The sequence below is a fragment of the Dendrobium catenatum genome, unplaced genomic scaffold, assembly GCF_001605985.2.
Source record: "Dendrobium catenatum unplaced genomic scaffold, ASM160598v2 fragScaff_scaffold_1481, whole genome shotgun sequence".
NCBI classification, from domain to species: Eukaryota; Viridiplantae; Streptophyta; class Magnoliopsida; order Asparagales; family Orchidaceae; genus Dendrobium; species Dendrobium catenatum.
In genome coordinates, this window is record NW_021319943.1 from 764,424 (window position 1) to 789,518 (window position 25,095).

General features: G+C 38.8%; 2 protein-coding genes across 2 annotated transcripts; both read left to right on the forward strand.

The window, feature by feature from the left end:
• The first annotated feature begins 1,463 nt into the window (after positions 1-1,463).
• LOC110097690 (annexin-like protein RJ4) lies at positions 1,464-4,505 on the forward strand. The gene is made up of 6 exons (XM_020824211.2): positions 1,464-1,564; positions 2,250-2,395; positions 2,483-2,698; positions 3,408-3,620; positions 3,700-3,789; positions 3,948-4,505. Exons 1-6 carry the CDS (start codon positions 1,489-1,491, stop codon positions 4,143-4,145), a joined length of 939 nt encoding a protein of 312 aa, XP_020679870.1. The 5' UTR covers positions 1,464-1,488; the 3' UTR covers positions 4,146-4,505.
• Positions 4,506-11,515: 7,010 nt separating this feature from the next.
• LOC110097688 (C-type lectin receptor-like tyrosine-protein kinase At1g52310) lies at positions 11,516-25,015 on the forward strand. Its single transcript, XM_020824207.2, has 4 exons — positions 11,516-11,757; positions 13,946-14,380; positions 14,745-15,315; positions 24,258-25,015. Exons 1-4 carry the CDS (start codon positions 11,673-11,675, stop codon positions 24,847-24,849), a joined length of 1,683 nt encoding a protein of 560 aa, XP_020679866.1. The 5' UTR covers positions 11,516-11,672; the 3' UTR covers positions 24,850-25,015.
• Positions 25,016-25,095: the final 80 nt, after the last annotated feature.

Genomic DNA, 25,095 nt, shown 5'->3' on the forward strand with positions numbered 1-25,095 from the left:
GCATAGTGGTGCTTGGAGCGTTGCGTCGCCAACACTGTTGTGTTGAGGACTCTATTCTACAACACTTTTGGGATCTAATTGCAACACAACAATGCCGGAAAATTGGGCACCGCAGTGCTAGGCAATGAAATGAGTTTTAATATATTTAAATAGAAATTGGGCGTAGCACTAGCTCGCAAAATCCCCTCACTAGATATATGAGTTATAATATCCCAATTTACTTCACCATCACTTTGAAAATTAAACCCGATATATCTAAGACATGTACTCTTTTTAATGATTTGATCATCCAAAGTCACAATCCCCTCACTAGATCTAACACTACCAAAATCATACTCTATGTATTCATTTTTAGATCTACTCAAACAAAAACCTTTATATTCTATGGTTAACATCCATAATTCAAGTTTTCCTTCAACTCCATCTGTAGTCTTATCAACTAGAAGAATATCATCAGTAAAAAATATAAACCAGGGTACATGTTCTTGCAAATATCTAAAGCAAAAAAGATATGAGCTTAAAATTGATTTTTGATATAATCCAAATGAAATAGGAAAATATTTGGTCGAACCTCAAACCACCTTGTGTTTATAATATCTCATGTATACATCTCTTTAATGACTTGAATATAAACATTATTAACTTATTTTTTCTCTAGAACTCTCTAGTGTATTTTTTGCGCAACTTTATTATATCATGGCATAAATCTTTTAAAATATTTTCATAATTAATGAAGAAATATTATACTTAATATTCTAGTCTTTTTTTATTATATCAATAATAAAGTTGATGTAAAAAATTGTTGAAGTTTGATAGGTAATATTAATAAAATAGCGTTCGGTTTCAGTCCCACCTAATTTCCATTATTCATTAGCCTTGCAACAGTTTTCCAAATTTCTGCAGCAACTTCCAGTGTAATAAGCTTTGTTAGTTAAACCAATCCAGTGAAACATATTCCAAGTAGGTTCAGCTTGATAGATCACCATTTGACTTCAAGTAAATAAATAAAAATAATATAGCTTTAGGGGCTGTTTGGTACCAGGATTTAGGTCGGATTTGAGCGTAATCCAGCCAAACGGCCTAAAATGCAAAACCAAATCTCACGGCAAATGAAAGCCATCGTTGACAGAAAATCCCGGATTTCCGAATTCCAATTTTTTGTTTGATTTACGAAATCTATTGGCTCCAGAGGAAGAATCAGCTCGTTAAATCTACTCTATAGCCAAAAAATCACACGGGATTTAATAGGATTTATTATGAATGTTATCAAATAGTTTTCAAGATTTAGACCTCTCAAAATTTTTGAAATTCGGATTTAGAGAATTTTTAAAACCCTGCTTAGATCAAATCCTGGGTGCTACCAAACAGCCCCTGCGGGTTTCAATAATTAGCTTCTCCCATATATTTAAGTACCAGTATTCGCGCTTCTGTTATTCGACTCAGCAGAGCATTTGCCCGAGAAAACGAGAGAGAGAGAGAGAGAGAGAGATGGCAACGCTTAGAGTACCTTCTCCAGTTCCTTCTCCGGTTGAAGACGCCGAGCAGCTCAGGAAGGCCTGCCAAGGTTCAGTAAACATCTCCTGCTGTATTTTTTATATATATGCATAGAAGGAATGGATTTCTTAAGAGGAGAATTATCATTCTCCTTCCACTTAAATTTTGATTTTATTACTAAATTTGGTTCTTTGTTTATGTTTTTCTCTGCTTAATTAAGAAAGCTGTTATTGTATATCTGCTGTAATGGTTTTTTTTACTTGAATGTATGCATTAAAGTGCTGTGTAAACTCAACTAAATTATATTATTCCTTGATGAATTTCGTTTGCCCTTTCTTCCTTCGCAAGATATGTTCACTTATAATCCATCAACATTCAATTTGATGTAATTTGGTTGGTGTTCATATAAATCAGTTATTCTTTGCTCATGAAAATTTTTAATGAAAACCTCAAAACAATTGAGAAAGTAGATTTGTTATTCTGAAGGGCTCATTTTGTTTCCACCTGCTTTGTGATGACAAAAAGCTGCGGCAAAGCATATTCAAAAATGGAAGCCCAATTGATCGATTAATTTCCAGCTGTTTGAACTGCCGGAAACGACCGGAAAATTTTGCTGCCGGCCGCCGGTTTTCATTTCCTATTGGAAAACAGCCAGAAATTTTTCAAACCGCTGGAAATTACGGTCGGGCGATTTTCCTATTGTGCGAAGTGGAGTACTAAACTTATATGGCTTGCCTTGAAACTTTTTAATGTAGGATGGGGCACCGATGAGAAGAAAGTTATTAGTGTAATAGCACATAGGGATGCAGCTCAGAGACAACAAATCCAGCAGGCCTATGAAGAACTCTACAAGGAGAAGCTCTCAAAGCGACTTGAATCTGAACTTACGGGGCAGTTTGAGGTACTATATACTACTAATTTCTTTTTTTTCAATTGAAATTAGCATGCTCTCAATCACCACATTACTGAATATTCATTTCTGATGTAGAAAGCAGTGTACCGTTGGATGTTCAGTCCTCTAGATAGAGAAGCGATTATGGCTAAAATTGCTCTGACAAAAGGATTAGACTATCGAGTGATCATAGAAACTTCTTGCATCAATTCATCAAACCATCTTTTGGCAGTGAAGCAGACCTACCAGAATCATTACAAGCATTCATTGGAGGAGGATGTTGCCTCTGACAGCAACGGGGACTTGAGAAAGGCATGACCTCATATTGCAAAAATTTACTTTTTAAAGTTATTCATGCCTACAAAGAATCATGAATTTGTAAGATTCAAATTTCTTTTAGTCTTACAAGAACTTTATTCATATAAGATTAAAGTGTGAGAACTCACAACATGCATTATGAGTTTTCTAATTCTTACATGAACTCGCAACATAAATTATGAGTTCTCTAACTCTTGCAAGAACTTATATTCCAAATTATGTAAAAGAAATCGAAACGGAAACATGAATTTACATAAATTTTAAACCTACAAGATCTTAAACCAGATGATTTTCACAAGCTTTTAATAGGAAGAAAACATATATTGATTCATATTGAATTTGTCAAATTCCGAACTACTGTTTCTCTCCCTTTTTCCTTTCACTTTTTTCTTCCATGAGTTAATTCTCTATGGAACAAACTAACTCTAACTCTCATAATGAGAGAGAGGACCGGTAGTTATTTCCTACGGTTTAGTTATTATAATTGCTCATAAGAGTTATATGATCAAACGATCCATAAACGATTGATCAAATTGTCTCTTCTTGACCAATAGGATTTAAATATAAATAATAAAATTTCAATAATTTAAATATATGGGTCATTTAATGGTTTATATAATTAAATTAATATATACTTAAATAATTATTGCAATGTCTCGCATAATTATTATATTTAATTATTCTAATAGAATTTATTTTTCAGCTTTTGGTTGGGTTGGTGAGTACATATCGATACGAAGGCGATGAAGTTGACGTTCGAATGGCTCATTCTGAAGCAAACACTCTTCATGAACTCATCAATAAGAAAGACTTCAACCATGATGAGGTGATAAGAATCCTCACAACAAGGAGCAAATCTCAACTAAATGCGACTTTCAACAAGTACAAAGATGAGCATGGAGTTTCAATCCTAAAGGTACAAAAATTACAATGATGCTCAAATTTTCTTCTTGATTTATGAAAAGCTAATCTCCATACAATAAATTGGTAATTAGGACTTGAAAACTGGAAATCAAGATGAATTTGTTTCGGCAATTCGAACTGCGATTCGGTGCATCATTTCCCCTCACAAGTACTATGAGAAGGTAATTAACACTAAACTTATTGATTGATTTAGACATATTTGTATCAAAATTTTACTCAATTCAATAAAACTTATTGCAATTCTAGCTTTTTTTTAGCAATATAATTATGTTAGAAGTTCCAAAATCAGTTTGTGTTGAAAGAAATTAATCACTTGCAGCTTTTGCGAACTGTGCTGAGCAAATCGGAGAGTGATGAAGATACACTAACTCGTGTGATTGTGACTCGTGCGGAGAAAGACTTGAAAGAGATCATGACTTTATTTGAAAAGAGGGCCAATGTAAGTCTTGAACAAGCCATAGGCAAGCACACTTCTGGGCACTACAAGCACTTTCTCTTGGCATTAGTCGGGAATTAAAGTCCTGTAAGCCATTTAGCAAGCAATTTGATAAGATGGAATTTGCTTGAAGAGCTTTGTACTCTTTCTAGCTTTATTAATTGGAAGGTCTGTTGAGTTTTTCCATTTAAGCTGGTTGTTAGTTCGGCTTTCTTCATCTGAGTTCTGCTTTCATGGATGTAATAAAGAAAAGAGTTTGCATGGTTTGTAAAAGCTAAAATTTCAGATATGGAATTTTAGTTAGTAATATTTTTTACAGAACTTAATTCATTTCTGTTATGTTTGTTTTAATTTCAGATTAACTTTTTTGTTTAGAAGACTAAACGATTTGTAGTTTTGAGACTGTTAGAGATGCCAAGTGGCCTATATTTTGTCCCCCAACCCTTCGAGTTTCGGATGTGTTGAATATTCGCTGGTGAATCATTTTCCTTATTTTTTTAAGAAAAAAATTGATGTTTTATTCTTCTTATACAACATTCATGATTCAGATTAACCCAAGATCTATCCGTTGTCATTCTAAATATAAGTGATTTGTGTTTGATGTATGAGGTCTTCACAAAGGTCTTAGAGGAGACATTTGCAAATGGTTTATGACTAGGTGTGTCAATTTTTGACATGATCCGAAACCCGACCCGAACCCGACCCGGAACAATCCGGGCTCGGGTTGACCCGGTTAGCAAACGGGTCGGGTTTGGGTTTGAAAAACTGACAAGATTTGCGTTACGGGTTGACCCGAAACCCGATAATGACCCGGAAATGACTCGGAAATGAGTATGTCCGTTTCTGTTGCCCGGCGTGCCTGTCCTGCCCGGGAAATGACTCGACGGGTCGAGTCGCAGTCCCAATCGCGTCACTGGCAGTTTGGCGCTGTCTAGCTCTGGCGACTGGCGTTGCGTCGTGCTGCGTCTGCTGCCGCCGCTATGCCGCTGCTGCGATGCTGTCGCGCTGCCGCACCACCGAGAGCTCGGGACCAACTGGCGCTGCCGCTGTTGCAGCGCCGCCTACCGCTTTGCCGTGTTGACGCTCTCCCGTAGTCCCGTGCTGGCGCTGCTGGTGTGACGTGCTGCCGGAATTTCATGTCGGGTCGTGTTGACCCGAACCCGATCCGGGTCGGGTTCGGGTCTAGAGAATTGATCCGAAAGAAGTTTCGGGTTGTGTCCGGGTCGGGTCAGATACAGCCGGGTTAAATTCGGGTCTGACCCAAACACGACCCGCCGACATGAATTGACACCCCTATTTATGACTAAGAATAGAGTTCTTATTCATAGCTAAAAGCCTTTCCAATTAATTGTATCAAAACTAGAGACTCCAATTACTTTAGATATAGAAAGGTATGTATATTAATCACATTCCAATAAGTTTAGATTCATTATATTAGATTTAAGAAATATTAATGTGATTGTTAATGATTAAAATCAAACATTATTGCTATTATGTTATGTACTTCCCTAATACAAACTTTTTTAATATGCCATGTATTATTATGATTTATGATACAATAAACTTAGAGGATTTCAAGAATTAACTTCCTTTAATTGAAGGAGGTGATTTCTAAGCTTGTCAGAGGCGATAAACTAAGAGTGAAGATCCTCTTCTAATCATGGCATGAGTAAATCTAAAATTAAAATTTTAATATGTTACTTGCTTCTATTATAATTTATAAGAATAAAGGAAACCTAAAAAAAAAGATTTTTTTTTTTTTTGTTCCTATAATGGAAGTTCTTGGATTTCTAGAGTTTGGTGTGGCTTTCCCACTTGTAATTTGTAAAAATTTGCATTATAATATTCTCAAATAATTTGTTAAGATTACAATATAAACTGATTTCAGGAATAATAGAAGATGTAAAATAATAATTTGTGATACATCATCAAAAAATTAGCTTGATCAGGCACGAATCTCGAGGCAAAAGCTAGTTGGAAACTTCAAAAAATTAATTTTGGGAGCACCCGAACTCTGATTTCAGCGAGCTTACAGTCAAATTGAGCGTCTCGGAAATACGAACCCGTCGACACCAAGTTCAACCCAATCCGAGCCCAAATGAGTCCAAATCAAGGGCTCAAAGTGCTGTCGGAAGGTTCAAACCGCAATTTGAGTTACCAAACGGTCTCCGATTTTGACGAGCTTATACTCGAATCGAACGGATCGACGAGACGAATCCAACGAGCCTAAGATCGCCGAATTCCGACATCATTAAGGCCTCCAAATGTCCAACGAACGGCGTACAATCGAAGGGTTCACTATCGGCCGTCCATTCAAACCACTCCCTATTCGCCCTTGATCTCACACCTATTTACGGGCCATGCCACTCCAGAAAATCTATAAATAGAGCCCTCATTCTTCACAAGAGAGGATCCATGCAAGAGAGAGAAGAAGAGAAGAGAAGGAAGAAGAAGAGAAGGAAGAAGCTCATCCTCGACAGCCGCCGGACCACCGCAGAACCATCGCCGGACCACCGCAGGAGCACCGCCGGATCACCGCCGGACCACCGCAGGAACCTCGCCGGACCACCACCGGAGTTTCATCGCACCACCGCCTTAAGGTCCGACATTCAGACCCGACGTCCTGCTTAAGGCCTGACATTCAGACCCGACGTCCTGCTTAAGGCCCGGCATTCAGACCCGACGTCCTGTTGAAGACCAGACGTTCTGCTCAAGCCCCGACGTCCTGCTAAAGGCCCGACGTCCTGCTCAAGGCAGGATTATCAACACCCGAACTTCTAAGTGATTTCAGGCCTAACACCCGACTTCTATCAAACAGTTACTGATTGTAAATCTAATCGCCCTGAGAGGGGATTCATTTCTTTGTAATCGACTCAAAGTCTAGTGGATTTATTTCAACTGGGCTAGGCCCCGTGAATTTTTCCCTTTTCTAAGGGCTTTCCACATAAAAAATCTTGCTTTCTCTGTGTGTGAGCTAGTTATTCGTACAACGCTAAGACGTAGAATTAAATCTCTATCGCCGCGTATTTTTTAGCCCGCAACAGTTGGCGCCGTCTGTGGGAAAGCCAATCCAACTACACTAAGTAATCCTCCAATGGTCAACAGGCGTAGCCATCGCATCATGGGAACCTCCCGCTCTAATTCACACAAATCCAGGAATCAATCCCTCAATCAAGGACGATAGGCATCTGCCTCCTTTAGCCTCGGTAGCCGACACCCTGCAGGAGAAGGAACTTCAGGGCCATCCCTAGAAGAGCGTATCAGAAAAATGGAGGAATCTCATAATGAGATCCTTCAACTCTTAAGGGAAGCTCAAGGACCAGCACCGGTACCCCAAGAAGATACTCTTCTCCCTCGAGACCAGCCAGGATTCGAAGACATTCTTCATGTCGAAGTCCCCCTTCCTCCGCCAAGGATGCGCCCTCCTATACGTCCAGAGAATGAGCTTGCTGACACAGCAAGCTCTACCCATCCTTCGCGCACAGGAAACCGACAGCATATGCCTCCGGACGTCCCCGAGGACTTGGACCAACAGCACGTCACTGAACTCCCCCGCAATACTCTACGACATGAGTTGCGGAGGCTAGTCCGAGAGGAGTTCCCCACAGGGGGTAGAAGACAGTCCCTTCACCAACGGGACATTCAAGAGCCATCACCTTTTACCGAAGCTGTCATCCGATACCCCATTCCGGCAAGATTCAAACTCCCGAATATTGATTCTTATGATGACACTTCAGACCCCTACGAGCATATCGACCACTACCGCACTATTATGCATATACAGCAGGCCCCAGACGCTTTGCTCTGTCAAGTTTTTTCCTGCGACCCTTAAAGGGCAAGCCCGGACATGGTTCTACTCACTGCCCCCCCCTCCCCCCGGTCCATTCTATTATTCGTTAAATTGGCCAAATTATTTGTCGAACAATTTGTCGCCAACCGAAGAATGATTAAAAAATCCTCCCATCTCTCAGGAATACGTCAGAATGAGGGTGAATCTCTTAAAGAGTATTTTTAAAGATTTTTCACGGAAGCTCGACAAATTCCAGGGGTAGATCCCGAATTGCTTAGAGGTGTATTTCTTGAAGGGCTTCGCCCGGGCCCCTTCTACTCGGCACTCATGCGAGAAACGATCAATTCATATGCGGATCTAATCCATTGAGTAGAGGCCCAAATCACTGCCGATGAAGCCATTAATGCTCATATGAAGCAATTCGAGCAGACAACCGAAAAGCGTAAAAATCCCTCAGGGATGGAGAATCCCCCATCATAAAGGAAGAAGCAAGGAAGCTACAACCTTCCTCCTTGGCCCTCACAGCTGCGACGAGAGCCTCACCAAGAAAAAGGAGTACACACCACTCAATACATCCCGAGCGAATGTATTGATGTCCATCCGAGATCAGGAGAACGTAAAATGGCCACACCCTTTAAAGCCCAACGTCGAAAACCAGGAGCAATATTGCCACTTCCACCGCAGCCGTGGGCACACTATTGAAGCACGCAGACAACTCAAGGAAGAAATTGAGAGACTGATCCGACAAGGATATCTCTGACAATTCATTAAGAATATGCCAGCCCGAGATGAAGTTGGTCCGACTGGGGGGTAGAATCAACAACAAAGGCAATTAGTAAATAATCACTAAATAGCGGGGGAGATCAAAACTATTGCTGGAGGCCCATCAACGCCTTGTCAAGTTCTAATTGTAGAGAACAAGGAGCCACCAACAAAAAAAGCTTCATGTCGATCACTCCATCACCTTCGAGGAGTCTGATCTATAAGGCGTAAAGACCTCTCATCAAGATCCACTGGTGATTAGTGTAGGAATCGGCGACCCATGCTACAATGTTAAAAGAATCTTGGTTGACAATGGAAGCTCGGTAGATGTTCTATTCTATTCCACTTTTCTTAGCATGGGCCTATCCAGAGAGAAACTCCAGCCTGCTGCCGGTCCACTATACGGATTTGACAACCGACCTGTAAGAGTTGAATGAACCATTAGTCTCCCGGTCATACTTGGAGAATTCCCCCGTCAAGTTGAGCACCCTATTATGTTCATTGTAGTGAAATCCGAATCAGCCTACAATGTGATCTTTGGAAGGCCACTCCAAACGATCTTCGGGGCTATTGCTTCAATTCCCAACTTAAAGCTCAAGTTTCCTACCCCATCAGGGATCGGGATCGTACGTGGGGATCAACAAGTAGCGCAATCATGCTATCTTAGGCAAGCTCAACCACGCTCATCAGTTACTCTGAGTATTGAAGACTTCGATCTTCAGAATGAAGATACCCCTCAAAGGGCTTCCCATGTAGAAGATCTTACATATGTCTCTCTATCAGAAGAGCATCCTTCGAGAACAGTACAGATTGGATCACTCCTCTCAGATACAGAGAAAAAAGAGTACGTAGACTTTCTACGTACAAACCAAGATGTATTTGCATGGAGTTCGGCTGATATGCCCGGCATCAATCCTGAAGTAATCATACACTCCCTCAAGATCAACCCATCATGTAAACCATTGATCCAAAAGAAACGAAACTTTGCGCTAGAACGTCAGCTGGCAATCGAGCAGGAGGTTGATAAGCTTTTAAACGCAAGATTTATAAGGGAGGTACACTATCCCGCTTTGTTGGCCAATGTCGTAATGGTTTGAAAAGCAAGTGGAGCTTGGAGAATGTGTGTAGACTACACTGATCTCAATAAGGCCTGCCCCATGTACAATTTCTCGCTTCCCCGTATTGACCAGCTAGTTGATGCCACCTCCGGACATCAGATGCTAAGCTTCATGGATGCTTATTCTGGATACAATCAAATACAAAATGGATCATGCTGATGAGGAGGCAACAGCTTTTCAAACAGATAAAGGATTGTACTGCTACCTAGTAATGCTGTTCGGGCTCAAAAATGCAGGGGCAACATACCAACGGCTGATGAATAAGGTTTTTAAGAACCTTATCGGGCGTACCATGGAAGTCTATGTAGACGACATGCTAGTAAAAAGTATCGAGAAATCTCAGCATATCTCGGATTTGGAAGAATGTTTCTGCCTCATTCGATCTTACAACATGCGCCTCAACCCCTCCAAATGTGCATTTGGGGTTGCCTCAGGGAAATTTCTGGGGTTCATGATTACCCATCGAGGGATTGAGGCCAACCCGGAGAAGATCAAGGCCCTAAGGGACATGCTACCCCCAAGAAATATCAAAGAAGTCTGGAGATTGAACGGAAGGATTGCGGCACTCTCTCGATTCCTGGCTCGATCAATTTGTAAAGTTATACTTCATAAAAAAAAAATCTAATTTAAAACTGTTAAATTCAATACATCAATTAAGGTTTGTTCAAGAAATTTAAAAATTAGTAAGTACATAAATAATTTGTATGATGAGGTTAAGATTTCGCTTGAGACAGTTTTCTTACTGTTTCATAAAATAGTTTTTTAGTACAAACAAATTCACTTAAAAAAATTTAAAATATTGTTTTAGAAAGCAATAAGAAAGCTATTTCAAATGAAGCCTAAAAGAGCAAACATATCCAAACATCTAAAATAGGTATCAAGTTTGCTAGCAATTCGCTATAGTGAAGAGCCAACATTCATATATCAAGTTCGCTGTTAATAAATGCACTTTTTCATCCACATCTTGAGACCATCTCCAACCGTCTGGCAAACAGTCGAATGGAGGCCCTCAAACGTCACAACCGAACGCCATTTTATCCGTCATTTGATCTTAGTTGAACAGTGCACGCCAATATTGGCGTCGCACTGTTCACTTGCGCCATTTCTTTCTCTCTACCGAACTCGTTTGAGAAAGACGCGAAAAAAATGAGCGATGATTTGGGGGCAAAATGACGTTCCACTGGAGATGAATCACGTCACTTTTTGATTTTACTGCATTTTGCAGTGAAAAATGAGAATTCGGTTGGAGATGCCCTGAAGAAGGCATATGGGCATTCGTGCATGTGAGTCTAGTTTGGCATGGGTTTTATTAATTTTAGCGCTAGACGCTACTAACTTTATAAAGAACTCAAAAGTAGGAGTATTTTGATTTGAAACAAACTTTCGTGCATTTTTTTTCCAAAAAAATACGCAATTGATAAATTTCTCCAATTCCACTAATAAATGGAATATAATGATAGATTTCTCCTAAAAAATCATATACACATGTATTTCTATTAATTTATATAAATAACACCAAATAATTTAAATTTATAAAATTAGCACTAAATATTTGCTTAAATTATAAATTATGTACTTATGCGAGATCTTTAGAAAATCGATAACAGTGAAAACATATAAAATATAAATATTATTGTGAGTTTTGACATTTAATTATTTAAATAAAATTGAAAATAATAAAAAAAGAATATTACTCTTACAAATAATAAAAAAATAAAAATTTAAATTTATGGCCGTCTCAAATTCACCGGTTCCTCAGTTGGGCATTGTTAATTGGTAACCTAATACACCAGCTAGTTAATGCTGCTCCCGCTGTACTTACTTCTGAGGGTCGGGATAGCAGCTCCTGAGAACTTGAGAAGAGATGGGCGGAACGGGAAGGTAGACAAGCTGGAACTTTGCTGATTCTTGTGTCGCCCTTTTGTTTGTTAGAGAAGAATGGGTTTAGGTGGCGTCAATCTCGTCCATCTCTCGTACTTCATGGTTTTTCTGTACACGTTTATTCAGCCTAGGGCTGGAGCCTGTGAGTTTTCTACTCTTTTATTGATTTTGCTCATTCTTTTGATTCCCTTCATTCGTTGTAATGCTTAGTAGAATTATGCGGGGAAAAATGAGCGAGAGAAGCTGTGGATGTCTCTCTGAGCATTTTTTTTGATCTGTTATTTCTTCTCTTTTTATTTGCCCCAATCCAAGCCGGGGCTAACGTATTTAGCTTGTTTTACTGTTCGTGGAACCGAGTTTTGTTTGAGATGGATGGATCTGTGAGGGGGACCCCTTTCATGTTCTCAAATGCCTTGAATAAGGTTTCGAAATTAACGACCTTCACTAATTGCTTTTCTTACCAGCGCCTGTCTACATGGCACGGAAGCTTGATGCATTTTCTTTTCTCCCAGATTTAGTAGTACTTTGACTACGATGGAGTTTGATAAGCCAGCAGAAAGTTTGTTTGATCAATCAGAATTTTAACTCAAATTTCAAATCTTAAAGCATTCTAGTATTTGGGCTTGAAACTTAAGGAATTGATTTTGAAATCATCTAAATTCTATTTTCAGCAAATTGAATGGTTGGATTGAAGACCTAATGAATTTAAAGCAAGTCTTTATAAGCTTAATTGAAAACTTGCAACCACACTTCCTTTGGCTATGCAGAAGAATAGATCTTTAATCATCAACTTAGATAATAGAGTTATTTAAATTGGGATAAGCATTATTGTTTTGTTGCTTTCCACTTAAAAATCCTTCCATATCCCATGTGTTGTGGGCTGTTTATCTATGCATGTGGGATTTTCAAGCGATGCCAAGATGACAAACTCTCATTTTACTTTTTTGAATAGTATAACATGCAATATGTTAAATGTACAAAACATTTTGGCATATTTTATTTTGGGCTACACTATTTAATTTAATTTTGAAGGTTCTAGATTTAAAGGTAACATAATTTTGTAATTTCTACTTTGGCTACATGTTCAAGTTTAGATGAGGAGAGTTAGAAATGTCTTTCTATGATGCATTCATTCATATAATATTTGATATTTAGTATTATCAAGGTTTTATTATCTAGAAATGCTTAAATTAGAGTAAAACTTTATTTATACTCATGTTTGGTATTATGATCAAAACTCACCCAATAATTGTTCGAATAGTAATCAACTCGAAATCAAAATTGATATGCTTCAACTCAAAGATGTCTTGCTTGAAATAAGTTTGATTTAACTCAAAATCCACTTGATATATAATATATGCACATATTTGTGTTGGTGCTTATACATATATACACATACGTGTACATGTATTCATAATTTTATAACATAAAATGGTATATGTATACACATTTATGTGTTTATATTTATTTTTTATAATACATCTTTATAATTATATTTTGATGACATTTACATAATTAATAACTATGAGTAGTGATTAAACATATTTTATTGAACTAATAGAATTTATTTGAATAAACTCGGAAATCGACTCAAAATCAAATGATGTTAACTTGACTCAAACTTGTCTTGAGTCAAAATTGGGTTTAGGCTGGCTTGCTCAAATTTGAGTTTAGGCTGGCTTGATCAAAATTGACTCGATATCACTCCAATTTATTCTTAACATCAAGCTTATCATATGAATTCTGTTCACTAGCATATTTGGATTCTAAAAATTAAAACTGTTGATGAATTTATAATGCTTACACGAATTTATCTTAAGATTGCATATCCATGATATTAATTTTCTGATCATTGTACACTAGTTTTAGGATTGATTTGATCAATAAAAAGCTTAGGTAAATATGTAGAAATTTAAAGTACGTGCTTTGTGGTGGATGAAATAAATATTTGCAAGGCGATGGATTTAAATTTTGCAAACAGATATTTTGGTAGTATGATATGTGAAAATTAGCTTATACAGAAAGAATAAAATAATAACTATTGCATTCCAAATCTGTATATGTATTCATCTACATGGGCATATGAGTTAGGCAAGACTATGCAAAATATATTCTTTTGTGTTAAATGGGGAAAGCACCTAAAACTCTGACCTCAAAATTTGCAGAGTTGAGATTTGCATAATGTTTAAAAGCATTAATACTTTAAGTTTTTTCATTTTATTATACATATACTATTTCTGTCTATGTCATCAGGTTAACATGTATACAACATGTACATTACCTTATAGCTAAAGACCTGTTGTGCTGATTGTTGTTTCCAATTTGTACAGCATGTCCAGCTGGGTGGGAAAATGGCCCCAGTAAGAGCAAGTGCTTCACATATGTTAGAAATTTTCTTCCTTGGAATAGATCTGAGGCAGTTTGCCAAGGTTATGGTGGTCATCTAGCGGCCCTAGCATCAGTGGAAGAATTGGATTTTGTGCAGAATCTATGTGCTAGTAGTTCCAGTGGTTGTTGGATTGGTGGATATGGTTACAATTCAAGTCTTGGTTATGTTTGGCAGTGGTCCGACAACAGGTCAAATTGGAACAAGAATGTCTTCCCAGGCGAACCATTTCACATTATTTGTAACAATGCATCATGTAACACCAACCCAAGCAATTCATGTACTTTGGTGACAAATAGTCACGTTGCTCTTGTTGGTGAAAGATGTGACAAGTCACATGGATTTATGTGCATGCTCTATCAGGATACAGTTTTAGCTGGTATAACCCACTTCTCCATAACTTTCAAGGTTTTCTCTTTCCTACATATTCAAAAATAAAGAAAACGTAGATTTCGTTTGAGACGACTTTCTTGATGCTTCTTAAAGCAGCATTCTAGTAGAAAAACTAAAAGTTTTATAATAAAAAGCTGCTTTAAGAAGTAGTAAAAAAGCTGTCCCAAACAAAGCCTTAGTGAAACTATGATGATTTTAAAAAAGGTTCTATCTCATTAGTATGGTAGAAACTTGTTCGTCTATAATCTTGCTCTTCTATTTTAAATTTGTTATGAAGCAATAGTTGTTGCCCCTAATAAATGAACTATAACCAACTAAAGTCTGATGATTTTGGGAAATTTTGAAATCAGAGAGCAGATGCCCCCATAGGCAGTGTCATCAAGAGTATTTCATCATCCTTGTGGTTGTGAGTGTATTGATACTCTCTACTACTATGGCTGTTGTGATCTGGCTTCTCATCTATAAGAGGAGCAAGAAACGGAGGCGGTCGCACAAATCATCAGGCCCTGCAGCTGCTGCATTAGTTCCTCCATCATGGAAAGTTTTTACCATGGAAGAATTGATTTCCTTCACAAAGAATTTCAGTGAGGGAAGTCGTCTTCCTGGGAAGACCAAAAAAGGTGGAACATTTAGTGGAACATTGCTAGATGGATCAAGGGTGGCAGTAAAAAGGCTAAAGAGATCCAGTCTCCAAAGGAAAAAGGAGTTCTATTCAGAGGTTCGAAGGGTTGCGCATCTTCATCATCCTAATCTAGTTGCTGTGAAGGGTTGTTGCTATAACCACGGAGATCGCTACATTGTTTATGAATTTGTTGCGAATGGACCTCTGGACAGATGGCTTCACAATGTTCCAAGGGGAGGCAGATGCCTTGACTGGGCAATGAGAATGAAAATTGCAACAACTCTTGCTCAAGGAATCGCGTAAGTATGAACTTACAATAGATATGTACTGTCTTACATTGATGTCATTTTACTTGTGTACTTTTGAACTTCTATGTTATGGTTCAGCCTGAACCATCCAAACCAGTCCAACCTGGACCGGGTTCATACCTACAGGAGGCGGGCTAAGCCGCTTCCTTTGAATGCCGCCCAAGTGTGTGGGTCCTCCCCTAGGGAGGCAAAGAGAGAGAGGGAAGGGGGCGGAATTTGCATAGGGAAACTATTTGAATAATTGGTTTATTTTAGGAAATCTTTTATTGGCTTTTATTAGGAAGATATGTATTAAAAGAGGAAGTGATGCTAGGGTTAGGGCATGCATGATTATTGTTTTCTCTTGGAGTTCTCTTGGTGGCTTTGTGCTCTTGATTCATCATCTAGAGATTGGGAGAGAACGATCCTCCTATCGAATTGAGGATCAATTGTATATTTGCTTTATGTTTGCTTTGCTTTGATTTCCCTAATACAATCTACTGTTTTTGGTTGATTTCGTTGGCGTTCTTGTGTTCTTTCTAGCTGTTTTTACCAATTTATCGTTAGGGTTGTTTGCGAACTCAAGTAATTCCGATAAGATTACTTGCTAACTCAAGTATTTCTTATCATTCTATCATCCGCTTCTTCTTTGGTGATTTATAATGGCTACGGAAGAACATTGTTGCGAATAATACATTTAGAAATGTGCTTGCTATCTACAATCTTTGTCAAACTTACAAATTTTTATTGCTAGCATTCAACTTCTAGTCTATACTTTTCTGGATTTAGCCAAATTTTCAGATATTATATGTTATTCTGATTGGAATAATAAAGTCATGGAGATCTCAAAAAAACATGTAAATTACTTGAAATTCACATATTCTCTTAGTTGTATTCTGAGAATTCTATTATTTGGATCACTGTTTAGTTTTGAAGCATTGTCATCAAGCTAATGAAGAAATCCAGGTCAATACTCCCACCGCCCCTCCCCAAACTACACTGCAGCCCCCACCACCTTATCCCCACACACACTGCCATAAAAAACTGAGAAAGATTTTCAACACTGCGTTTCAATGAACTTATTAAGTGTTGGATCTTTTTTTTATTCATTTTATTGACTATTTATACTAATTTATCGAAGTTATGTTTGTTTGTATTTAGTTTCCTTTCCCTGATATCATTAGATAACACCTTTAAAGCAAAGTGTTTTTAAGGATCAAATTTATTCCTCGAGAAAAGAATATGCGTCAAACACATACACTTTGATTATTTTTGGTTCGACTAGTTCTGTTAAAAATTATGGAGCACATGCTCTTTTCCTTGAATTCTGCTTTGGATTTATTCCAATCTAAAATTTATCATCAGTGATATACATTAATTCTCTCTATATTTTTTCTCTGTTTATTTTATCTTTATCTCTGTCATGTTCCTTGATAAAGTGTGGCGCATCAACATTTATCCTTTTGCATTTACTATTTAATACAATATGATTTGCTTTCCTATCATCACATTTAACTTGCCCTTTTCATTTCACTTGATATAGCTCTTACAAACTCAAAAATTATTAATTACAACACTGATGAAAACAATTGAAAACAAGCTCAAGCATGAGCCCAATAAGCTGATTCATAGCAATATGTGCTGCTGCGCTTTAATATTTGTACAATTGCAATTATAAGGCATGAGATAATGTTGACCTATAATCAACAAATCAGACCCAGCCGACAAACCCCACGACCCTCACGATCCCACGACCCTCACGATCCCACGACCTCACCCATGATCATATAACCGCCAAGCTCACAACAAAACTCCTACACACGGCATAACCAAGAGGAAGCATTCAAACAGAGGAGGAATTTGAATCATCTAACATGTGCTTTTGTTCGTCGCTCTGCTCTAGCCTGTTGAACTCACCGCCTCGTGTTGCTACTTCCTTTATTTGAAGCCTACGCAAACGCTGACCTCTTTGTCTGCTTCCGCCCTGACCCGCTGTTGACCAAGGACCCTCCAGCCTACTGCCTCAGCCTCCGACCTCCAGCCACCCATTCAGCCCCAACCTAGTCATCCGAGGCCTGCACCCGTCGACTCCAGCCAAACTCCCGCCGCCGACTGTCGATTTACAATTACTTTGACTTCAATATTTGTCCTTGGATTACATCGAATGATTACAAGGACTTCCTACTAACAACTAATAGTTTTGGGAAGATCTATTCAAAGAGTTGTGTTAATGCGAGGAGATGTATACTTTGAATCAAATGCATTAGACTATTCTTGCACTAGTAGCATATTAATAGGAGCATCACTTGACTTCTTCCCAACTCTCTTTAATGATAATTATCCTTCATTTTGTTAAAAGAAGGCATATCGATGTACATAACTAACCTATAGGAGATAATATGAGACTTGTAACAATCAATACAATTAACTAACAAGCAAGAACACGATCTCCTAATATCTATTAAATAAACATTCCCTCTAAGCTATATTGAACTTGAATGAATTAAACAACATGTCTTCTACATATTACAACTCAAACTTGATTTAAAGAAACGCCGCCGGATCCGCAACATAATTATATAAGCGGACATCAGGCGTTCATAGGCTCTTAAATGAAATCTTGGGCATTTCTAAATGAAATCGTTGGCACAACGGATCATATTTAAATATTTTAAAATTCCCCTTTATGATTAAATATGATCCCACTAAACTGAAGTGTAATACACTCTGCATGTGCTCCGACAAACGTGTTAAAAACTTAAAATTACAAATACAAATGTTCGAGATTGCTGCGGAGGGTCAAATGTTCATTAATGTAACATTCTATTTTCAAAATAAATCCAACCTGCTTGTGCTCCGATCGTCACATATGATTCCTAAATCTAACAACCTTAGAATGCTGCGCGGGTCAAATATTCAAGTATCATCCTCCTTAAAACGACTAAAGTTGACATGACTTGAAGTACAAAATGCCTCTCAAAATCCCACGAAATACAAGTGACCTTAACATCACCCCGATGATGGCCGTGCTGATTGGACATCTCAAACGAATGGGTCAAATCTCAAATCCAACAAAAGTCTAAATCCTTGAAATGAAATATATTATCTTAAAAACTTAAAACTAAAACTTATCTACATCCCACAATCATTTTTCGGGGGTAATAAATTTGAAATCAACATCAGCTCACAAAGAACGAATGTCATGTCAGGTGTATTACTAGGTTCATCCTCAAATAGTCTCTTGCCAATAGGGACGTGGCACGTGCCCTCTAATCAGGTGATTTTGCCGTAAAATGACACCACGACCAAAGCCCGTTTGTTCCCTAAAGGCTTTAAACCCTTGAGTTATGAATCATAGTGTATATCTGATAGATGGATTCAGATCTATCCCCTTAGACAAACGCCAACCCAGGTCTACAAGGTATTCTTGGACAAAGCAACCCATGGCTGTCGATAATGTACCTTCTGTCAAGTTGGGTCAAGTACCTCCTCTGACTAAGTAGACCAGTGAACATGACAGCTCGGGATGACGGAACCATGAGATCTTGATCAAGCTTGTCTTCCATTGCCAGTTTTAAGTTTATGGTGATAAAATTTAAGTTTCAAATTACAAAATTCTATCCAAACTTCAAACCCTGAAACTGTTGCTACTATACATTGTATTTACAACCTATGTAACCTCTTTAACGACTAGCCTTAATCGAAAGTTTTCTCTCGTTATTGGGAGGGGTAATTAACTATAGGGGCTAGCGCCTATAGGAAACCAAAACTCAGATCATAAAGTCTTCACAAAATGAGGGCGAAATTTCTGGGTAGTGTTTTATCTAAAACCTAATATGCCTTCTGAAAATTCACCCGGAACCTAAGCTCGTTAAAACTCTCCGATGTCACATAAACAATAAAAAAAATGATATGACACGGAGAGGCCGGGAGTGCAATGTGGAATTTTCAGAGCCCACAAATAATTCCTGCAAGGTGTGATTGCAAAGAACCCCTGACAAGCTCCAATATCTGTCCAATTGGCTACCAAACAAGATATGATTCCACGATTTGACATTCCAAACCAGCATCCCAACAAAGAGCTCCTAGACAGAAGATATACCTCCATGCTTGATATATGTTTAAATCATAGTGTCCAATAGGATCACATCACGCTATTCTATATGAAAAAAAAACTATATAAAAAGTGTTAGGGAATAGGCACGTCAGCTAGCCGTTTGTCCTTTCTTGCTTTAGTTCTTTAATAGAAGGTAATTCAATAATACATTTTCTATTTCCTTTCTCTTCCTATGTGTTGCTCTTCTCCTGTTCTGTTCCGTCCAAGAATCTCCACATGGTATCAGACCTCAATCGCTCCATACCTTCTACTTGATCTCATGGCCGAAGAAGCCTCGACCGCCTCTCGCCGAATGGCGTCAAACGTCTCCAACCAAGAAACCAAACTCGTCATTACCACTCACCTTAAATTCCTCATCTCCAATATCAAGAACATTGTTATGACTAAACTCACGTCCAAAAACTATGCAATCTGGAGGCTACAGCTTCATCAACACTTCTTTGCAAACGGATACGTTGAACACCTCATCGGCCTTGCAACTTGCCCTCTGGAGTCCGACGTCTCCGATCACGCCCGCTGGAAACTCATCGATCTCAACCTCGTCTCAGCCCTTCTTTCGACAATCTCGCCTTTGATTCTTCCATATGTTCTCACCCTCAATATCGCCCACGACGTTTGGTCCACACTCGAACGTCGTCTTCAACCAACAAAACGATCCCGCGTCATACAGCTCAAGAACGAGCTACATCAAAATCAGATGAAAGATCGTATGATGCAATAATATCAAATCAAGATAATCGTCGACAACATCGCGGCTGCCGGCTCCACCGTCGACACCGAAGACATTATTCTCTATATTCTTAACGGACTGCCCACCGTCTACAACCCCTTCAAGACTGCCATAAGAACCTCTGATCTCTACACTTTACTTTGCAGTGAAGAAATAAATCGTCACCACGAGCATCTCAAGGAAAATAAACAATCGAAGGCGATCGCTCTTCTCTCCAACCGCACCCCCAGCAACCGCGGCAAGCCCAACAGGTTTCGCGGACGAGGGTCAAATCAATGCCAACAGGCCTCCGCTAATCCTCAAACCTCAGCAAGAAATTAGTCAACAAGACAAGAATGTCAAATATGCAGAAAAATGGGCCACTCGGCTTTGAATTGCTGGCACCGATGCAATCTGAACTACGCACCTTCGTCCAATCGAAGAGCTCTTATGGTTCAACAACAAAGCTCGGCCACCAACGATTGGATCTTGAACTCCGGTGCCTCGTCACACCTTACTTCCGATGTGATGAGCCTTCAACACCCAACGCCATACAATGGCCTCGACTCTGTCTCCATTGCAAACGGAAGCACGCTTCCGATTCAGAACTCGGGCCAAGGTCTCTTGCCCTTACCCGAGTCTCACCGTAAGCTTCGTCTCCGTAACATCTTACACGTCCCCTCCCTGTCACATAATCTTCTATCTGTGTCTAGATTAACTTCCGACAATAATGTTTCAATTTCTTTTAATGCTAACGATTTTACCATAAAGGATCTTCAGGACAATCAGCTGCTTCTCCGCGGTCCCAAACACAATGGTCTGTATCAAATCATCACCGATAACAAAATAGGCTTTTATTGTTGCAATCCATACAATATTTTTTTCAAACAAATCCTCCAACATCTTGTATTTTAATCATGCATCTATTTTTCTTGCATACACATCGAATATTACAGTTCCAACGAAAGTGTTCGAGCTGAGCCCAATGTTTAAAGCAAAACAGTGCAGCTGATGTCCTACCGTAGAGGCTGGGATCATTGAACAAATCATGATAATAACAGAAAATGTAAATATGTTAGACCTTACATCCCTCTTCATTTGAGAGAAGAGCAACAACGTCTCTTTGATGGAGGCTGGTCTCCGTGTGGCCCTTGATCTAGAGAATGATGTCTGTTTCAGGAATATGATCAAACAGCTGGCAAGTAAATGCTAGATTGCTAGATTTGAAGAAGAGGATGGCTCTAGGAGCAAGTTACCGAGAAGAAGGGGATGGCTCTAGGAGCAAGTTACCGATTTTGGAGCCCATGGATGATGACTTGGGATTGGATTTGGAAGAGGAAACCAATAAGTCTACATTTGTGGAGGAGAGATAAGAGCCTTCTTTCTATGACTCTGTGCTGTTAGTTTAGAAGAAAGTATGCTTATTTTATGGTCGAAATTCTAGTTGTCAGCAAAGAGAGGTTGAAATTTTATAACAAAATCTATATGATAAAGAAAATCATCCCACATTTACCAAGACAAACCTTGAGGCTGATTATGAAGAAGTCTGCCAAGCTAAGCTGAGGCTTTTATATCAAAAGAATTTTAGGTAGGACATCGGTGGCGCGGCTCCAATGAAACAACTGCAACTCAGGCTTTGTTTGGGACGACTTTTTTACTGCTGCTTGAAGAATCTTTCTAATACAAAAATTTTATATTTTTACTAGTAAAAAATTGTCCCAAACAAAACCTAAAGCATATGCTTCTTCCAGTGACATCATGAATCCTCCCAATCTGTGAAACAATGAACATCAACATTAGATTCTAAGCCCAAGCTAATCTGGAAGAGAGAAAATTTAAAGTTAGGATACAGTTATGAATGGATTCATAGTATACTAGATAGAATAACAACATTTGGATAGCATATAGAGTCACACGATCAATGAGAACTAAGATATAGAGAGACCACCGGTCTGTCTATGGCACCCATGCATGTGCAAGCTCCTAAAAGTTAAGAATAGTGGGCATACATAACACTCTTCTAGGTGATATAGGATCGAGCTCTTTCCTTACAAAGAAAACTTCAATAATTCATGCAATTAAAAACATGCATATGTGAATAAGAGCTTATGAGTTTCTTACAGCCAAGCCACAGATCCATTCAACGGCACTTTTCATTGTGATTTTTTATTTTAAGCTGATTAGCATTTCTATAGTTTTAAGAGACTGTTACTTTGGTTCTAGAGAACTTAGCTACATGTTGAATTAATAGGTAGCAATGATACATAACTAAGCGATCAAAAGCCTGTGATTCCAAAACTAAAGTACGTAGATAGAAGGACCAGAGTTGCAAATGCTAGAAAGATGATAGTAGATATAAACAGTTATGCAAATATATGATAAATATTAAAAAATGAATTAGTTTAAAACACTCTGCAAGACCTGTTAGGAATTCTTGGAGGAATCTTTAGAGCTCTTGAGCTTCTTGCAAGAGAGATGGAGAAGTGAGGAGAGGGAAGAGAGCACATAATTTATGAGGAGAAAAATCTATCCTAAAACTTTATTTAAATTTTCCCCAAATAATACATCTCATAAGATCTCTATTTATAGAGATTTATATTATTGTGGTAACATGCATGAATGGCCTATACTAAAAACTAGACCAACACCTCACAATCTCCAACTTGATCTAGGTTTTACAATCAAAGAACCACTTGTGCACCTACTGCAATCTAACTAGTTTCATGTACTAACTTCACAAGCAATCCCGTCAAACCGAGCTCAATCCCGCTCGTGAACGTCCTCCACCGTGCACTCCAAACCACAGCTCCAGCTCATGCTCTAACACCGACTCTCCAATCTTTCTCGGACACTAGTGCGCCCTCCAACCTGTTTCCTCGCACTACGACTGTCTGATTCTGAGTCCGCAACCAACTTGTCCCCAGGTTCTTGATTTGATCCACTGCTCCGATACACAACAATCAAATGACCTTAAAGCTCCACCTGAATTTGGAACTCCACCTCAAAAAGAATCTTCTTAGTTTGCATCCTGAATTCGATTGCAAGAACTGCACCCGACCGCTGACGGTTCGCACAATAATGATACAACAATGACAAATAGACTCATCACAACCTTCAACAAGTTCTTGTCGCAACCTGTTCGTCGCCTTATTAGCTAGATACTCATTCAGAACTTCCAAACCCGCGTTAGTGAGAAGCTCACCGGTTTGCTACTATCCGTGTACGCCAATTGTGATCCGGCTTGTGCTCCCACTTTGGGTAGTGTCTTATCTACAACCCCAATCTGCCTTCCCAAAATTTATCCCGTAACTTAATCCGTTAAAACTCCCTTGAAAAACAACAGGGAGGCCGGGGTGTGAATTTTTGAAGCCCACATTTTCTTTAGATGTCTCAATAATTTGACAAAACATGCAACTTACTAGCACATCAAATGGTTATATAACTAAGTCTCATAGCATGATCTAGGAGAATCTTCAAGCAAGTAAGTACCAATTGGCCCAAACGGATGCTTGGTCCATTTATCTGACTTGGTTGGCTATTTAAGGCTAGCTCAACTTATTCAAGTAATTTTGCGACTTTTGGCTCTATCAATCCAGATAGGCATAATCATGTTGAACCTACCCAAAGTTAGGCATATTCCTTCCAACTCAACCTAGGGAAGCCCAATTATGTTCTTTAATTTCTCATGGAACCTTCAGTAAAGGCTTATCCTACGAAGATTAACATATCGAAGTACTAGGGAATGCAATCTCCACAAGGTGCCCCTTGTTGGAATGATGCCACTCCTAAGGCCTTCAAATGTTTAAGAAGGAAAGTAATCATATAATAGAACTAACCAAGCTTGTTAGGGTACTGCTTTCTACTAGATTTATTGGTTAAGTGGCCAAAGTTCTTTTAATTAGACATGGACTTTGTTATGATAATAGAAATCTCAAGAAATCTTAGCTTAGATAATTCTTTATTTTCTTAAATTTCTCTCACTACACCAGATCAATTAACTCTCTGTATCTTCAAGGTTTACAATGTTTAGCTCTCTGTAGCTTGACCTTTCTCTTTATACATAAGAATCAGAGAAGATTATTATTTTCTCTTAACCTCTAATCCTTTATTTTCATCTACTCCTTCCAGATTTCTACATGACAAAGTCAAACCACATGTAGTTCACCGCAATATCTGCGCTAGCAATGTTCTTCTTGATGAAGAATTTGGAGCGCATCTCTTAGGTGTTGGCCTATCCAGATCCATACCATGGGAAGCCATGAATGGAAGGACAGTAATGGCAGGAACTCACGGATATCTCGCTCCAGAATTCGTCTACAGAAACGAACTGACCACCAAAAGCGATGTGTACAGCTTCGGAGTATTGCTTTTAGAAATCATAAGCGGTCATCGTCCCGCTCAGGCCGTTGAGTCTTCGGGATGGCAGACCATTTTCGAGTGGGCGACCCCGTTAGTCCAGTCTCATAGATATCAAGAACTATTAGATCCTGCCATTTTAGACATTCCGGAAGCTGGTGTGATTCAGAAGGTTGTTGATCTGGTCTATTCTTGCACTCAGCACGTCCCTTCAGTTCGGCCGAGGATGTCGCATGTCGTCCATCAGTTGCAGCAGTTGGGATTGAGAGCTGCTGCGACGGAACAGTCCCTCGGCGGAACTGGGATGAGCTCGAGAGGGACATCGCCACTGTCGACATTTGAAATTGGAACTTCACTGGTTTGAGTTGCAGAATAGTTAGCCTTGATGATTTGAAAATTTAAGATGGGGGTTGTTTTGTTAAGTTTACAAGTGGAATAGAATGCTATTTGAGCTACCTGAAGCAACTGTGAACTTTGTTGTTATTTGCGAGCTCTATAGTTTCATTGCCAGTTATTATGGTGTCTGCTTACACCGTTTGTTCACTTTTTTTTTTTAATTTGTTTTTTTTATAGGTTTTAGATAGGAGCAAAATTATGTGGGAATATTCTC